The following is an 18,626-nucleotide window of genomic DNA, read 5'->3' as shown; positions in this document are numbered from 1 at the left end:
TCTTACTCCATGCAGATAAACTGGTGAGGAGGCAATGCTTTCTCACTGCTGGGAAGCACATTTCTCCCACAGGATACCGCTCCTGCGTTAATGAGACGATGTAGATGGTGGAACCAAGAGGACATTGTTTGCCCTCTATAGAATCTTCCATCTGATGTGTACACTACTGTAAACATTGCCCTGCTTTTTCTATGTATATCACAAGAAGTTGAGTTTGTACAAGACTCTATGTTGTTGAGCACAAGCGCGTTTAGAAGGTTGTTTCGCAGGCCGAGGAGGATGAGTGCTCTTAAGGCTGAGCGAAGCAGCAGTTTAGCCTGGGGTGGCACTAGCAGCATACCCCTATCTCCATAATGTCATGCTGTTGCCTGGCTAAGGCCTGACATGATCTGGTACTCAGATACATGCTACTCAGATCCTGTCAGGGGGTAGTGAAATAACTGAGGCTGATGCTGTGGGGATGGGGAGCACAGAAACACTCTATTGACAGGAGAGCACAGCAGGTGAGCCTGACGGTCAGGGGTAGATGAGGAGAATAATGCAGTATTGTAGCTTAATGGTAGTGTAGCCTGTCTAAGGGATACTAGATACAATCAGGTCTCAAATGATTGATACTCTTGATAAAGATGAGCAAAAAAGGCTGTATAAAATAAGTAATAGAAAATATGTTGCATGAAAAACAAAATGAACAATTCTATTAGTTTAGTATAACAATACAATTGCTCAGAGAAAGAGATCTTGTTATAAAAACAAATCACTAAAAGATAGGGGTCAAAATGATTGGCAGCCATTTTCAGTACTCCAGCACCTTCCCCTTGTGAGGATAATGACATGGCCTTTTTTCTAAAAGGTTTTATGAGATTGGCGAACACATTGGGAGGGATCTTGGAACATTCCTCATACAGAACCTTTCCAGATCCTTGATATCAGCTTATGGACTGCCTTCTTCAATTTAAACCACAGGTTTTCGATGAGGTTTAAGTCCGGAGACTAAGATGGCTATTGCAAAATGCTGATTTTTGTCGCCAATGGATTTTGATGTGGCCTTGGGGTTATTGTCGTACTAAAGGATTCACTTGCTGCCAAGTTTCACCCTCCTGGCAGAAGTAACCAGGTTTCTGGGCAAAAAGATCCTGGTATTGGGTATAGTTCATGAGGGCTGGTCATGCAGATAAATGTAAGTCAGATAAATGAAAAGACGATTTTTGCTGGGCTCTCAGGACTGATAGGCTTAACAAGGGCCCCAGGACCAGTGGAAGCAAAATAGACCCATAACATCAAAGATCCACCACCATATTTTACAGTAGGTATGGAGTTATTTTGCGTCCTAATTTCAACGCCAAACCCACCACTGGTGTGTGTGGCCAAAGAGGTCTATTTTCATGTCATCCAACAAATATAAACCTGGAGTTTGCTAAATGACATTGGAACTTGGATTGGAACCGGTGCTACGGGCAGATGACATGAAAACAAATGTCTTTGGCCACACACACCAGTGGTGGGTTTGGAGTCTAAATAAGGATGCATGAGCAGAAAATAGCCCCATACCTTCTGTAAAATATGGTGGTGAATCTTTGACGTTATGGAACTATTTTGCTTCCACTGGTCCTGGGGCCCTTGTTAAAGTCAACAACATCATGAACTTTACACAGTACCAGGACATTTTAGTCAAAACACCTGGTTTAGCCGAACACTTGGCTGCAAGTGGATCTTCCAGCAAGACAATAACCCCAAGCACAAATGAAAATCCACAAATAAATGGTTAATTGACAACAAAATCAACATTTTGCATTGGCCCTCAGTCTCTAAGCTTGGACCCCATTAAAAACCTGTGGTTTGAATTGAAGAGGGCAGGCCATAATAAGCGCAGATGAAGGACATGAAGGATCTGGAAAGATTGTGTATGGAGGAATGTTCTAAGATCCCTTACAATATGCTCTCCAATCTCATAAAACATTTCAGAAAAAGGCTCAGTGTCGTTATGCTTAACGAAGAGCTGCAGTTAGTTTCAGAATGGGTGGCAAGGAATAAGTTAGTCCTAAATATTTCAAAAACTAGAAGCATTGTATTTGGGACAAATCATTCACTAAACCGTAAACCTCAACTTAATCTTGTAATGAATCATGTGGAAATTGAGCAAGTTGAGGTGACTAAACTGCTTGGTGTAACCCTGGATTGTAAACTGTCATGGTCAAAACATATTGATACAACAGTAGCTAAAATGGGGAGAAGTCTGTCCATAATAAAGCGCTGCTCTGCCTTAACGACACTGTCAACAACGCAGGTCCCACATACCCAAGTTTTGTCGCACCTAGACTACTGTTCAGTAGTGTGGTCAAGTGCCACAAAGAGGTACATTAATAATATGCATGCAATCTGTCATGGCTCAAAGTGGAAGAGAGATTGACTTCATCACTACTTGTTTTTGTAAGAAGTGTTGACAAGCTGAATGTACCGAGCTGTTTGTTTAAACTACTAGCACACAGCTCGGACACCCATGCATACCCCACAAGACATGCCACCAGAGGTCTCTTCCCAGTCCCCAAGTCCAGAACAGACTATGGGAGGCGCACAGTACTACATAGAGCCATGACTACATGGAACTCTATTCCACAGCAGGTAACTGATGCAAGCAGTAGGATCAGATAAAATAAACAGGTAAAAATACACCTTATGGAACAGCAGAGACTCTGAAAAGACACACACACAGGTACAGACACACGCATACACACACACACACGCTAGCACACACACTCTACACACACGTACATTGTAATATTGTTGTATGGTGGTATTATACATTTTGTATTGTAAATATGTAGTAGTGTAATAATGTTATATGATGTACTGTTTTATCTTTTGTTTTATATGTAATGTAAGTGCCTTAATGCTTTTGGACCCCAGGAAGAGTAGCTGCTGCCTTGGCAAGTAAAAAAGTATTACTTGTTAAACAAAATCTATTTCTCTGAGCAACTGAATTAGTACGCTCCATATGTATAACCACCCAGTCATTTATTGGGTAAAAAAACACCAACGTTTCGGCATCACTGTGCCTTCTTCACCCTGAAGGGAAAGCCGAAACTTTGTTTTTTTTTTACCCAATAAATGACTGGGTGGTTATACATATGCAGCGTGCGAGTTTATTCTCCGTTAGTCAGCAACTCTACACAAAATCATTTTATTTTTGCTTTTTATTAGACAATTGTATTAGTATAAAATAATATAATTTCCCAATTTTTTGGAGCATAAAGTATAGCTCAGTATTTGTGTTTTTTCTTTTATACAGTCTATTTTGCTCATATTTGTCAAGGGTGCCACTAATGTTGGACCTGGCTGGCTGTATGCGGAACTTTATGTCCGCATTACTTTGTTAAGTGGCAATTTACTGAGGAGAATAATAGCCAAGGATTTCTTCTTTGACCTGTATCTCTTTCACTTCTGCATTTCATTAGGTTGTTGATTCAGGTGTATGAAACCCAAATTAGTGACTGTTTTTAATAAAACTTGCTAATATGAGTAATGAAGTAGAGTAAATAATCATCTCTCTACAGACAGTATGATAGAACTAATACATCGTCCCAAACCGTCAGCACAGTTTCTATATTAGGAATTGATTTCTCCTCTCCTGAAACAGCTTGCACTGGATCACATTCTCCCTTATAGTGATTTCAGATAAAGCAAGCTGCAATCTCGGATGAGGCAGGCATACAGTAGCAGACTAAATTTGTTTGTCCCCATTAAATCAAACTGTCTGCTGGAGTTTGGCTTCTTTTTTGTCAACACTAGGATACATACATAGACTTTTTTTCACAGCAATTTAATATTTTTAAACAACCAGATCTAACACTAAAATGTATGAACGAAAGCTCCACAGTTATTAAAATCAGTATGAGAGAGAGGAGAGAGCAAAACACAGGGAGAGGGAAAGAGATGGGTAGAGTGAAGGAGGTGGTGGAAGAGACAGACGACTGGAATCAGAAGCGTGATTAATCTGACAACCTTTAGAGCAGTGAAAGGTTGGGAATCCTGAGGGAGCGCTGATGTCTGTAGGCCATGGAGGAGAAGCAGAGTGGAGAAGGGAGGAAAGGCCAGGAGTCAAGTGAGGTATAAATCTACAGGAAGAACATCTCCTCAGGTAAAACCCTTGTGATTGGACAGTCTTCTTGTATATTGACATCAAAGGACTGGGAATGGAAACGGTCACCTCTAACTATAATACAGTGTTTGCTCTGTGGACATGTTCTAGATTGGTTTGAGTAAAGTCAAACTCATTAAGGCGATTTATTGACATGATATTGACAATGACACTTGCATAATAAGCCAAGTTTATACAGACACTCCTGTTCCAATGACATGGATGTTAAACAAGTCGCAGGAAGTGTCTGCCCAAAAGCATGACCTGCGATGCATATTGAAGGTTGGATATAATGCTTTTTTTATTATGTCTAAGGGGATAGACCAATATTAATACGTTCACATGATTTAAGGCACAGACTAGTTTATGCTTGCTTTTGTCAAGCTTTATCGTTTTCTCTGTGATACATCTCTTTAATAAGCGGCGACCTCCTTTGAATAAAGGTATCAGCACAGAGAGTTGTTTGACCCTTGTAACCCTGCTGGGCAGACTGTGAACTTCTGAGGCTCCTGAAAAGCAGCGTCTGATCCTTATTATACCTCAGTGGTCTGATCAGCAAGCTTTCGACGGAGGGAGCAGTAGGTTTGAGGTTTCGCCAGGTCCAAGATGAAACGCAGCGCGCCCCTCTGAAATGACCTCAAGCGCAGTCCGCTGGAATTTGTTGCGTATTCATTTCTATTACATGATGGAGAGCACAAATAGGTGTCGAGCAAGTCTAATCAGCCGCAGAACATAAAGTTAGACTCAGCACACACTACACATCCCCTTTCTAATTCCAGCAGACCACATCGAGCTAGCAAACAAAGCGATCAAAGCTTTTCTAAAGCGACTGTAAACCAGACATGGCACAATAGCAAGTGAGCAGATTGAGGGAGAACCTCAAGGGAAAGATATCAGAGGCAATTTCTTCAAACAACACTCCATAGTTCTCCCTGACACGAGATCAGTCCGCTTTGGTGCTGAAGTTTCTGGACAAGGTTTGCCTTACTTATTTGCAGGCACACAGTGGTAGACATTTAGTAGCATAGTAGTTTATAGCAAAGTTCTGCACAGTTAGCAGACAGATCTGTAGTTTGGTTCTACCTTCAGGCATCTGCTACAAGATTCTGCCCAGACTTTACTGATTCCAGTTCTAAATCCAATCCAATTTTATTGGTCACATGCACGTGTTTAGCAGATGTTATTGCAGGTGTAGCAAAATGCTTGTAAAGTTGGTTGACATGTGAAGCCAGTTCCCTCACCTCAGTGAAGACCATGTGCTGGGGCTAAATGTATACTTTCCTTTTTAGTAGCATGGCATCAAGTCGTTGAGGTTAATTACAGGCAATTAAAAGCCAGTTGGCTGTTGAGCTGACACTGGCTTGGATGAATAGTAGTTTACCGTCTGCACAGATGGGTCCCTGTGTGGAGAGATGGGAGAGGAGGTAGAGATGGAGGAGGAAGGGGCAAGTCTCTGTCACTCTTCCTGTGGTGCTGTGCCAGTCTTTAGGAGAGGCTGATGTCCTTCATACTGCTTTTATCCAGCTTTGTTTATGGAAGAAATCCTAAAAAAGAGTGGTACTGTGTAGGTAAGTCCTCAGCTACTGTAAAGCCGCTATGTTGGCTCAGGTGGTAGAGCATGGTGTGTGCAATGCCAGGGTTGTGGGTTTGATTCCCACAGGGGACCAGTCTGAAAAATAAAAAAAATGTATGCATTCACTACTGTAAGTCACTCTGTATAAGAGTGTCTGCTAAATGACTAAAATGTAAATGTAAAAAAAATTGTTTCCCAGTAAATAACTCTCTCTCTCTCAAATTCTCGATTGCAATAGCAGAAATTGGAGCATATTGTGTTGATAGTGATTGGAATTGAAGTTATAGTAGATAAATCTGACATTTTAATCAGATATTCATCAGATTCAGTAAATATGATGTCTTCCTCGTGTGCATAGTGCACAGTTTCTATAAAAGTTTAAACGTCCATAAACATCCAGAGCCGCATTACTTCCTCTCAGCCTTATTGGAATTAATATGCTCTTAGAGTCCTCTTCCATGTTAATGACCTGTAGTTAGTCTCCACTCCAGTTGGGTCTTGCTGCAGATTCTTAGAGGTAGCATTCTGGAGCTGACTGAGATGCAATATGCTTCACATCCATTATTGATCCATGATTAACTGGGGTTCAGCAGGCCTCTCAACTTAAACACTTTAAGTGGGCTGGAAATTCTTGGCACAGGATGTGTCTCTGTCTGCATCCTGGGGGCTTTACGGAACGACGCCAAATTAAAAAATGTTTTATGTCCTTTAATCATTTTCTGTTTACCCAATCAACACGTAAACAAATCAACAGGGAGAAATCATCAGCATATTAACAAACTCCAATTATTATCTCTGAAGATTCAAGATAGCAACTGCCAGCTCCACTTGTGATTGCAGATAACGGCTATATGAAGTGATTATTAAAACAGGACGATGGGCGGTAGCTCGCTGGGCCGACTCACCCCCCTGTCTAAAGTCCGTCTGTGGCATGCAGGGCCAGTCTCCTTTCTCTCTCGATACTTTGATGCTGATGCGCCGTGACACTGATGGTGCACACGGATGACCTTTGAGCGTGCTGGCGTGCTCAGGCAACACTTGCTGCATGTGTTTGTGTCCCCGATACAGGCTAATGAGGATGTGTCTGTCTGCTGTAGCCGGGGCTGGGCGATCCACTCCAGGAGGAAGAGAAGAGCCAGGATACAGCTGCTGCCAGCGGGGCTCTAATCACAGCTTACTGCCTGAGACACACTGCCAACTCACCACGGGCGGGAGAGAGAGAGGGTGCTCTGCTCTACTCACCACCCACTCACTACACTGCACTCTCCTGCACCCATACATACTGACGCCATGGCACATAGTTACATCATATGGGAGTGATTGGAGTGTTAGGGTAGACTTTCTAAAATCTTTTCCTCACAATATTTGATTTAGTGATAATCATGGTAATCATGATTGATCGTGTCATTGCTGTTAAGTAATTGATGCATAAGGAACAAACAAGTATTTTGTATTAAATACTTTAGTGTCATTTAATAATAATATGATATTACTGTGAAGATGCCATGTGTTGCCTGGAGACAGAAAAATAGCCATAAATATTGCTTTTCTATGTTGCTAATATTCAGGGGGTCTTAATATGTACAGAGTATTCACACTCCTTTACTTTTTACACATTTTGTTGTGTTATAGACTGAATTTAAAATGGATTTAATTGTCATTTTTTTGTTAATGATCCACTCACAATACTCTGTAATGTCAAAGTGTAAAAAAAATTGTACAATGTTTTTTTTGTTATTATTAAAAATAAAACACTCATATATCTTGATTAGATAAGTATTCAACCCCCTGAGTCAATACATGTTAGAATCCCCGTTGGCAACAATTACAGCTGTTAATGTTTTGGGGTAAGTTTCTAAGAGCATACCTGGATTGTACAATATAATGCTATTATTCTTTTTAAAATTCTTCAACTTCTGTCGAGTTGGTGGTTGATCATTGCTAGACAGCCATTTTCAAGTCTTGCCATTGATTTTCAAGCCGATTTAAGTAAAAACTGTAACTAGGCCACTCAGGAACATTCAATGTTGTCCTGGTAAGCAACTCCAGTGTATATTTGTCCTTGTGTTTTTGGTTATTGTCCTGCTGGAAGGTGAATTTGTCTCCCAGTGTCTGTTGGAATGCAGACTGAACTTGTTTTTCCTCTAGGACTTTTCCTGTGCTTAGCTCTATTACCTTTATTTTTATCCTATAAAACTCCCTAGTCCTTTTCCAAGACAAGCATACCCATAACATGACGCAGCCATCACCATAGTTGAAAATATGAAGAGTGGTACTTAGTTATGTGTTGTGATGGACTTTCCCCAAACATAACACTTTGTATTCAGGAGTTAATTTCTTTGGCACCTTTTTTTGCAGTTTTACTTTAGTGCCATATTGCAAACAGGATGCATATTCTGGAATATTTTTATTCTGTACAGGCTTCCTTCATATCTCTTTGTCATTTAGGTTAGTATTGTGGAGTAACTACAATGTAGTGTATCCATCTTCAGTTTTCTCCTATCACAGCCATTAAACTTTGTAACTGTTTTAAAATCACCATGGTGAAATCCTTGAGTCTTTCCTTTCTCACCTGCAACTGAGTTAGGAAGGACACGTGTATCTTTATAGTGACTGGGTGTATTGCTACACCATCCAAAGCGTAATTGATAATTTCACCATGCTCAAATAAATATTCAGTGTCTGCTTTTTTATTTTCACCCATCTACTAATAGGTGCTCTTCTTTGTGAGGCATTGGGAAACCTCCCTGGTTTTTGTGGTTGAATCTGTGGTTGAAATTCACTTTTCGACTGAGGGACCTTACAGATGTTTGTGGTACAGAGATGGGGTAGTCATTCCAAAATCATGTTAACCACTATTATTGCACACAGAGTGAGTCCATGCAACTTTTTATGTGTCTTGTTAAGCACATTTTTACTCCTGGACTTATTTAGGCTTGCCATAACAAAGGGGTTGAATACTTATTGACTCAAGACATTCAGCTTTTCATTTGTTATTCATTTGTAAAAAAAATTATGTAAAAAACAAATTCCACTTTGACATTATGGGGTATTGTGTCTAGATCAGTGACACAAAATAAGCTAAGTGTAGACCATCAACAAAGATTTCTAGATTCTTGAATGTTACTTTGTGGTGTATCCTTGCAGACTGTGACTATGGTCATGACAGTGTCGTAATCGCAGCACTCTTATTTTTAAAGTGCAGATTTTACAGAACTGACAAGGGAGAAATATAATTTGTTGTAGAACACAAGGAACAGGACCTCCTCCTCAGAATACCTAAAACAATGACTATACGAGACTGTACCATTGGTTAATAAACTGGGCCATGAGTGTGTGCGTGCGTGTATACCTGCGTACGTACAACCCTGCGTGTGTGTGTGTGTGTGTGTGTGTGTGTGTTTATGGAGGACCTGAAAAGCCGAGCAGCTTTGGAATCAGTGTGAAGTCTCAGCGGCACATCCCACTTTATCCGGCCAGTCTGCTCTCCCGGGTCACATCCGAATGCGGCCCCATTAAATATTCACTGGCACTCAGAGGACGTCACCTTAGGGGAGGCCTGCCCAGCCAACACCCGCCCCAGCCCTTCACTGCTCTCTACCTCAGGCTGCCTTGACATACCGACCTGGAGTTTGGGAGTCTGATGTTTTTCCTTTGAAGTTGTCAGAAAGCCTTGTGGTGATAGAGCAGCTGTGGAATTTGTGTAAATGGACAGCTGTCTTTGCAATGTAAAGTGACGAAAACATTATATGAGGTGTCTTTTCTTATACAGTACCAGTCAAAAGTGTATTTCTTTATTTTTACTATTTTATACATTGTAGAGGAATAGTGAAGACATAGAAACTATGAAATAACACATATGGAATCATGTAGTAACCAAAAAGTGTTAAACAAATCAAAATATATTTTATATTTGAGATTCTTCAAAGTAGCCACCCTTTTCCTTGATGACAGCTTTGCACACTCTTGGCATTCTCTCAACCAGCCTCATGAGGTAGTCACCTGGAATGCATTTCAATTAATAGGTGACAGTCCATCATTACTTTAAGACATTAAGGTCAGTCAATCTGGAACATTTCAAGAACTTTTAAAGTTTCTTCAAGTGCAGTCACAAAAACCATCAAGCGCTATTATGAAACTGGCTCTCATGAGGACCGCCACAGGAAAGGAAGATGCAGAGTTACCTCTACTGCAGAGGATTAGTTCATTAGAGTTACCAGCCTCAGAAATTGCAGCCCAAATAAATGCTTCACAGAGTTCAAGTAACAGACACATTTCAACATCAACTGTTGATGTTGACTGAATCAGGCCTTCATGGTCAAATTGCTGCGAAGAAACCACTACTAAAGGACACCAATAAGAAGAAGAGTCTTGTTTGGGCCAAGAAACACGAGCAATGGACATTAGACCAGTGGAAATCTGTCATTTGGTCTGATGAGTCCAAATTTGAGATGTTGGGTTCCAACTGCCGTGTCTTTGTGAGACGCAGAGTAGGTGAACGGATGGTTCCCACCATGAAGCATGGAGGAAGAGGTGTGATGGTGTTAGGGTGCCTTGCTGGTGACTATGTCTGTGATTTATTTAGAATTCAAGGCACACTGTCTACCACAGCAGTCTGCAGTGATAAACCATCCCATCTGATTTGAGCTTAGTGGGACTATCATCTGTTTTTCAACAGGACAATGACACAAAACACACCTCCAGACTGTGTAAAGGCTATTTGACCAAGGAGAGTGATGGAGTGTGGCATCAGATAACCTGGTCTCCACAATCACCTGACCTCAACCCAATTGAGATGGTTTGGGATGAGTTGGACCGCAGAGTGAAGGAAAAGCAGCCAACAAGTGCTCAGCATATGTGGGAACTCCTTCAAGACTGTTGTAAAAGCATTCCCCATGAAGCAAGTTGAGAGAATGCCAAGAGTGTGCAAAGCTGTCATCAAGGCGAAGAGTGGCTACTTATAAGAATCTGAAATATATTTAGATTTTTAAACACTTTTTTGGTTACTACATGATTCCATATGTGTTATTTCATAGTTTTGATGTCTGCACTATTATTATACTTTATATAAAATAGTAAAAATAAAGAAAAACCTGGTAATGAGTAGGTGTGTGTAAACCTTTGACTGGTACTGTATGTTTTGCCATTTGGAGCTGGTTAGTATCGTGTATAATTTTTTTTTACATGTACCTTTATTTAACTAGGTATCGTGGAATTGTAGTACTGTATATGATTTCTACTGCCTACATACATTTTTATTGAATAGGTTGCAGAGTATGTTCTCAACATCTTTTTGACGATGTTTTCACTCTGTACTACATTGCTTACTGCTATGGATTTTTCCAGCACATTCTCCAATTTTACTGTAGCCTGTACTGAGTTCCTCTCCTTTGAATGTCCTTAAGTTGGCACTGCAGGAAACTGATTAATTGAATTTTTTTCATGTTTAGTGGCTGTCCCTAGGCTTACAATGATTGAGGAGATAGTCCCTCTCTGTAGGAGAGGCAGTGATGTGTATAAAAATAATATCTTTCATTTAACAGCTCTCCTCTCCAAAGTGCTACTGGAATTTCTCCTCTAAAACGTAGAGCTTCGTTTGGTAGACAACTGATGGGTAAAGCACTTGATTAGGACTGCAAAAGACTTCTGTCAAAAATACTTTATCCTCATTCAGATAAGCCAGAACATTGAGGAATGGATCCGATATGTTTTATATACATCATTGGTCAACTAGGTTTTTGCTTCAGGTTATTTCTGATGACTAGACATGCTCATGATCAAATAGTACAACCTTAGGTGAGTTGTAAAACACCCATTACTTTGTTGATAGTCCCCTACCATTGACACGATAAATCACTTTTGTGTTCAAGGACAATAGGGAAAAAGACCTCTCTGATAATCTCTCTAAAGTTTCAGTTTGGTAATTAGCATCCAACCTTGAAGTGCGATACACAGTCACAAAAGTCACCATCTGTCAGTACAATGCTGCGTGGGCCTGTGTGATGTTGATGTGTTCGTAGCACTCTGACTGTGTTTGTTTTGGCTGCAGGGACTTCTACTACATCACCATGCTGCGTGACCCCGTCTCCCGCTACCTGAGCGAGTGGAAGCACGTGCAGCGAGGCGCCACCTGGAAGACCTCCCTGCACATGTGTGACGGGCGCTCGCCCACACAGGACGAACTGCCCACCTGCTACAGCGGGGACGACTGGTCGGGCGTCACCCTAACCGAGTTCATGGACTGCCCGTCCAACCTGGCCAACAACCGACAGGTGCGCATGCTGGCCGACCTTAACCTGGTAGGCTGCTACAACCTGTCCTCCATGAACGAGAGCGATCGCAACCACATCCTGCTGGGCAGCGCCATGAACAACCTGAAGAACATGGCCTTCTACGGCCTAACCGAGTTCCAGCGCAAGACGCAGTACCTGTTTGAGCGGACGTTCAGCCTGCGCTTCATCGCCGCCTTCACTCAGATCAACAGCACGCGCGCCGCCAACGTGGACCTGAGCGAGGCCGTGCGCCGCCGCATCGAGGAGCTCAACTATCTGGACGTGCAGCTGTACGAGTACGCCAAGGACCTGTTCCTCCAGCGGTTCCAATACACCCGCCAGCGCGAGCACCAGGCGGAGCGATTGAAGAGGCGCGAGGAACGCCGTTGGCTTCGGGAGCAGAGGGAGCAGAGCAGGGCCTCACTCCCCAGACGCCGGGGGTACGGGGGCGGAGGCGACCTGGCCACGACCACTGAAGACTACACCAGCCAGGTGGCCCGCTGGTGAGGTCATACCCCTGGCCACGCACACAGAGAGAGGTCACTGGTGATCACCTCCAGAATCGTCTCACATGGTACTCTCTCTCTCTCTCTCTCTGCCTCTGTCAATTTCTCTCTATCGCTCTATCTTTTTCTGTCTACTATCTCTATCTTCATCTCTTTCTCAGCTTCAGTGTGATCCTAGTGCTCTGCTAAAGTTTCTTTCTGGTTATGAAACTGCCAAGTCTGTGAGTCAGTATCACAGAAGCTCTGCCTTGGAGTGCCCTTTGGTGTCTTAAATCTTCAAATGGATGGTTTAATGTATTTATTTGTAATTAATTGTTTTGCTGCTCCTTTGCTTTCCTGCCTCTTAGTCATGGTTATTTATTATCATGTAGATTATGATAACTCTTTAAAAGCAGTAAATTAAGCTTAAAGAAGACACAATCAAAAGACGCTGCTAGTAAATACTTTTTTATTGGGACTCAATGTCAAGGGGTGGATATCAATCAGTTTTTTTGTTGCGACTAGCAGGAATATAGTAGTTCAACAGAAAACAATATAAAAGTGCTGATTCTCGCATGTCATGTGTCCATATTATATTTGAGAAACGGTTTGAGGATGGAGAGTTACTTCCAAAAGAAATGATGAGAGCCAAAGTACACCGACGTAGGAAATATTTGTCTTTGTTTACGTAGCTAATGTTTCCTTAATGGGACCTTGCAAATTGACAACTTCTCAGAAATAAGATGATGTATTTCATTTCATCTTATCGTGGCAGTTTCAATTATATTTCAATTTCCCTCAAACAAATATAGTGTAGTTGTAGTCAGTCAAGATAATGTCAGATGTTTTGATTATGACGCAAAAATGTTTTCTAGGGTGCAATATTCAGTAGAGTTTGTCTACATGCAACACCTTTCAAGTTTCAACTCGGAGGAACTGCTGTTCCCGCTCATCCACTATCTGTGTGTTGGAATGTGAAGTCAATCATAGACTCACAAAGAGAGGATTACCCTGAAGAAAATCAGCCTGATTTCTATTCTGCACTGACCAGACTTACCACATTCAGCTTTCACATTACAAATGGAAAGAACTCCTCAAGGAAGATTTCTCCAAAAATGTTAAGCTTGGATTGTTTAAGTTGTCTTTTCCAGAAGGTAGAGATAACCAGTAGGTAAATGCTCTAGGTGAGGACTGAGGAGCCAGGTCAGTGTGGTTGGTGTGTGGACTGACTGTCAATGAGGTGATCAGCATTCGGCCCTCGTGCTCACCCCGTCACACTCCGGGGTTTAACATGTTTGTGGAGCCCACGCCAACGGCATTGTGGGCTGTGAGGGGGGTTCTAATGCTACCAGAATAACAGCCTGAGATGACACGGTAGCAGAATACAGTAGTTTCCTGTAGTAGGAAGGAGATGAAATGTACCATATCTAGTTTCATGTCTGATTGCCCCCCTCAAAATACAGGTAACTTCTGAATGAACATTAAACAAACATGAAAGTATCAAAGGAGATGAATCTAATTGTTAAGGTAGAATTACTTGCAGATGGCTGTGATGATGATATCATGTTAGATTAAATATTGGATTTGCTATTCTGATCTGTTGTTCTGTTATGAACATTTCAACTCTCCAATGGCAATATTTTTTATAAAAATAGAAATTTGCTGCTGCTTTCATTTTCACATTTATCCTGTTTTTACAAAAAAAAATTCAGAAGATGTAGGTCTGTCTGATCACTGAGCACAGTTTTGGTCCATTAACCTTAACCGATGAGTGTAATTTTTTGTTGTTTAAGTAAGTTTGTATCCAGTTAGTTGATTTACTGTAATGTAATAGTAACCATTATCACAGTTTGGGTTTGTATCCCTAATCCAGATTAGGCCTGCTCTTGGACTAAAAAACCTGCTAAATGGAAAAGCTCTATTGAAAATAATTTTTCATTCAGGAAAATGCAGCATCTGTTTGCAGGAAACTGTTTTTTTTTTAGTTTTAAGTAATTGTTCAAACTATACAATTATTGGAGTGTGTGTGCCATTATTGTATATTGATCACAAGTTTGCCTGCAATTTCAGTGAGCCAACACACCATGTTTATACATTGCCCCAGCATTTTCAAATCAACATTATGGATACAATACCAAGTTTTTTTTTTGGTGGGGGGTGGAATGTGCTGTGAAACAATCTCCCTGATGAAAAAAACTGCTTATATATTCATGTACTTGTTATCTGCTCAAACTTACGGTAGTGTGATGTGTATATTGACGCAAAGTCTGGAAAGTCTGAAAAGTCTGAAATGAATATTTCAAACCTATTATCCTTATCAGACCTCAGTGTAAATATAGTGATGAAATCAAGCCTAAAAAGAGAATGTCACACTAGATATTGTACTGCCATCCCCACAGCCCTGTGAAATGCCATGTTGTGAAAGAGTGATTTGAATGAACTTCAACTGCCACTCAACTTAAGTGCACATCTTTGAAAAACAGGTAATCTTGCATTTATTTATTGCAAACAAGGGAGTTTGTCTAAAAGGAAAAAGGTTAGAATCCCCTCACACGAGGGAGAACTTTCTACATTTATGTATCTGTATGTTCCTGTTCAAATGATTGTGAATGAAAAGGACAGTCTTGATGCCATTTGATGTGTTATACTTTATCAGCAATGTTCTTGTCAGGTCTGCAAGGCTGGGTGAATACTACTTCAGATATTAGAAATAAATGCATTGAACAAACATGACCCTTTTCTGCCTGGAATCATTGGTATGAAGCCATAGACATTAGGAAAGTTATTCAACGACATTTAACCACATTCATGAGGTCTTGACCTTTAAAATGCAATGCAAGCACTAGCTTTGTCTGTGTTAGCAAACAGCCCAAATAAACACAGTCCCAGTCAGGTGACCAGGCATCCAACATCTATCTTCATCAGTAGGTTAGTAACTGATGACACTAAAAGTGTCGAAATGAAACTTGTTTACATGAATTATTAGCATTGGTTGTGTTTGCAAGATTTTGGCCTGTATTTTCTCCATCAATATTGTCATAATCATGCATCATAATGAAGTGTGGTATAGTGGATGTGTTTCACTTCATGTGTGTGTCTGTCTCCTGAGAATTACATTTCAATAAGATATATTATATGCATTGTATAACACCAACATTACACAGAAAGGAGAGGACCATTGAGAAGAACACTACTTGTTAAAGGAAATAGTCAAGATCCTTTCCTGTTGCTATAGTGAGATTATTACTAAGGGAGAACTAAGGGAACAAGGGAGAATAATTCAGAATGTTCTGGTCCAGAAATAGCAGTTTATATATACAGGTATATGCACTGTACAATCATCAGTCTCTTTCATTTGCTGTTATTCAGCAGTGACAAGGTAAGGAAATATTGGTCTGCTTATAAGACACTGATTGGACTATTACCTGCCTAATACAAGCTTCTCTCTATGGAGGAAATTGCCCTGACTCTCAACATAGTGCAGTTAATAAGTTGAATGAATGAAGACTCAAAAACCTCATTCATTTTATTGCAAAAAAAAGTGGAACCACCAGACAGGAACCACCAGACAGACAGACAGACAAACAGACAGACTCTACTGTCTAGTCTACTCCCGACAGATCCCGCTTATTTCCTCCTAGCTGTGGTATGAGGAAGGAAAACGACTCATACCCACAAACAAGGAGAATAGCTTCTCAGACAGGTAACATAAAATGTACTGTATTATTTTATATGCTCCTGCTTTGTGGTTCCAATCCTACTAGGTTTGTTTGAGGAAGTTCAGATGTCTGGATTATTACAGACCAGGCACCTTTAGTGAAATGTGAAATAACTGTTGATTATTTACTGCTGGCTGATGTGAACAAGCAGTTGTCCACCTCCACAAACGGATCGTTACACTATCAGGATATAATGTCATATAAAACCCATTGTCGTACATATATACTGTATTTATTCCCTAAATAACTGATTATTATTATTCACTTGTGAAAGCTTTCTGAGCTTTTCTACTAATCTTCCCCACTCGAGTGCCAGCCATATGAAAGGAAAAGGCTCACATCTGTTCTAAGTGAATCACAAGGGCAATCACCTGCAGCGAAGTCTGATATTCTTTTAAATCTATGACTCTATAGCTAGATCATAGATGACAGTGTTCTATCCTCAGTCCAATGTTTTGAGACAATACTTGAGTCCAATGTTGTAAGTCTTCTCTGTTATTAAATGTGATGTTCTGGTGCCTCTAGGGCAATTCAGAAAGCTGATTGAGGATCTTAATAATGATGAATGTGTTTGCATTTTATGAAGATGTTTTTCTTTCTGCTTGCATTTTGTATTTATATTTTGATGTGGGTATTTTCTGTAATTTATGTAATTCAGGGCTCATCTGTAGAAGGGACATTGGTCTCAGTATGACCGCCTGATAAAATAAAGGTTAAATAAAATAAAAGTCCAATATTTACTGACAGTGATTAACACATTTAATTGATTAAACTTCAGCAAACCAACATGTTAACATTATTGTATGTTGTATGATTGTACAGCTTGTTATAATGCAATGTATTAAAAATGAATGACTGACCCAGAAACCTAGAACTGAACCCAGTCTACTCAAGATAAGAGCACACTGCTGTGATTTATCTTGTACTGCAGTTGACAGAACCAGTTTCATGGCAAAAACATTTTGACAATATCAGAAACGTTCAGAAACATGGTCACCCTAGAAAGACAGCACCTAATAAAGTTACTCAAAGGTGAGCAGTACATTTGTAAGTTACTAAGTTAGTAAGTAGTAAAGAGGACATAGTTATTTTTGTCAACACCAAAAAATTGACTTCTGTGTTTTGAAATGAAATAAATCAACCATATGTATATAAAATGTTGTGTAGTATTTTGACTCAGCTCTTTAGCACGTTAGCCTGTGACATACTGTTGCTTCCTGGTTGGCCAATCACTGCCACTATGATGGGTCTCTTGGTCTTGAGAAACTGGGGTCTCCAGCGGAGGAGACCAAGGACCGCCTGGTGAAACCTGTCTCCAGCCAGCGTGTACAGAGCCAGGTTGAAGAAGGTGTTGAGCCCTGCCAGGGGTCTGGAGATGGTGTAGGCTGCATTGACCCCTATCAGCAGCATACAGGGCACCGGCCTTTGGGCTTCCATCTGGGTGTACACCCGCAGGGCACGGAGGATGTGGAAGGGTGTGAAGCATAGCACAAACACAACCAGGATCAGCACAGTCAGCCTGCGGGCACGCACCCTGTTCGGACGGCTCTCATGTGGCCCACCGGCCAGCTCACATGCAACACGGACGTAACTCAGGCACACCACCACTAGGGGGAGTAGGTAGCCCAGGACAGTGAGTAGCCAGCCATAGACCCACACCTCTTCTGGATCATTACTAGCAAAATCCAGGCATGACGTCATATTGTTCTCAGTCTTTTTCACAGTGATCATGTAGACCATGGGTATAATCTCCAACACAGATATGAACCACACAGCCAGGCAGGCGATCACACCCCAGCTCGTCCTCTGCACCTGGGCTGCCCTCAGCGGGTGAACCACGACCACATAGCGGAACACACTCAGGCAGGTGAGGAAGAGGATGCTGCCGTACAGGTTGAAGTGGAAGCTAAAGCGAACAATGCGACACATGACCTCGCCCATGATCCAGTCGTCGTGGATGTAGTAGTGGACCAGGAAGGGCAGACACAGAACATACAGGAGGTCTGCCAAGGCAAGGTTCACCATGATGATGCTGCTGCTCTTCCATGGGCGCAGCCTGACCACGTAGATGATGATTGAGGTGATGTTACCCACAAGCCCCACTACAAATATGATCCCATACATGATCGGAAGGTAGGATCTCTTTATGTAGTCATCCACTGGGAAACATTCAGGAGTCTTATTATCCCTGTCATCGCTAGACATGGTTGTGTTGTGCGAGCCAACAAAATGACCTACGACAAACACAAGTGGAGATTGCTCATGTTATTACAATAAAAATCATAGAAAGAAATAGAGAATCGTACAAAGAAATCGGATGAGGAAAATGCATCTGTTCTTACTATTAGCTGCAATGTTGCTCCAGTATCTGTGTGTCACTTCTGAATTTCCTGATTCTTCAGGCAGCAGTCAGTTTGAACAGCATCCCAGAGCCCTCCCCCA

General features: G+C 41.2%; 2 protein-coding genes across 2 annotated transcripts in view; one reads left to right on the top strand and one right to left on the bottom strand.

Moving 5' to 3' along the window:
- The window catches only part of hs6st3b (heparan sulfate 6-O-sulfotransferase 3b), a 100,984-nt gene extending 85,527 nt beyond the window's left edge, over positions 1-15,457 (top strand). The window contains exon 2 of the mRNA XM_029711258.1: positions 11,758-15,457. Within this exon, the coding sequence (XP_029567118.1) occupies positions 11,758-12,487 (730 nt within the window). The 3' untranslated portion in view covers positions 12,488-15,457. The remainder of the gene's footprint in view (positions 1-11,757) is intronic.
- A 1,339-nt stretch (positions 15,458-16,796) lies between these two features.
- On the bottom strand, positions 16,797-18,626 carry LOC115160808 (2-oxoglutarate receptor 1). Its single transcript, XM_029711259.1, has 2 exons — positions 18,527-18,626; positions 16,797-18,418 (listed from the first exon to the last, which is right to left on the bottom strand). Exon 2 carries the CDS (start codon positions 18,387-18,389, stop codon positions 17,361-17,363), a length of 1,029 nt encoding a protein of 342 aa, XP_029567119.1. The 5' UTR covers positions 18,390-18,418; positions 18,527-18,626; the 3' UTR covers positions 16,797-17,360.

This window comes from Salmo trutta, chromosome 24, assembly GCF_901001165.1.
Source record: "Salmo trutta chromosome 24, fSalTru1.1, whole genome shotgun sequence".
Classification (NCBI taxonomy): Eukaryota; Metazoa; Chordata; class Actinopteri; order Salmoniformes; family Salmonidae; genus Salmo; species Salmo trutta.
This window is presented reverse-complemented; position numbering and strand designations above follow the sequence as displayed.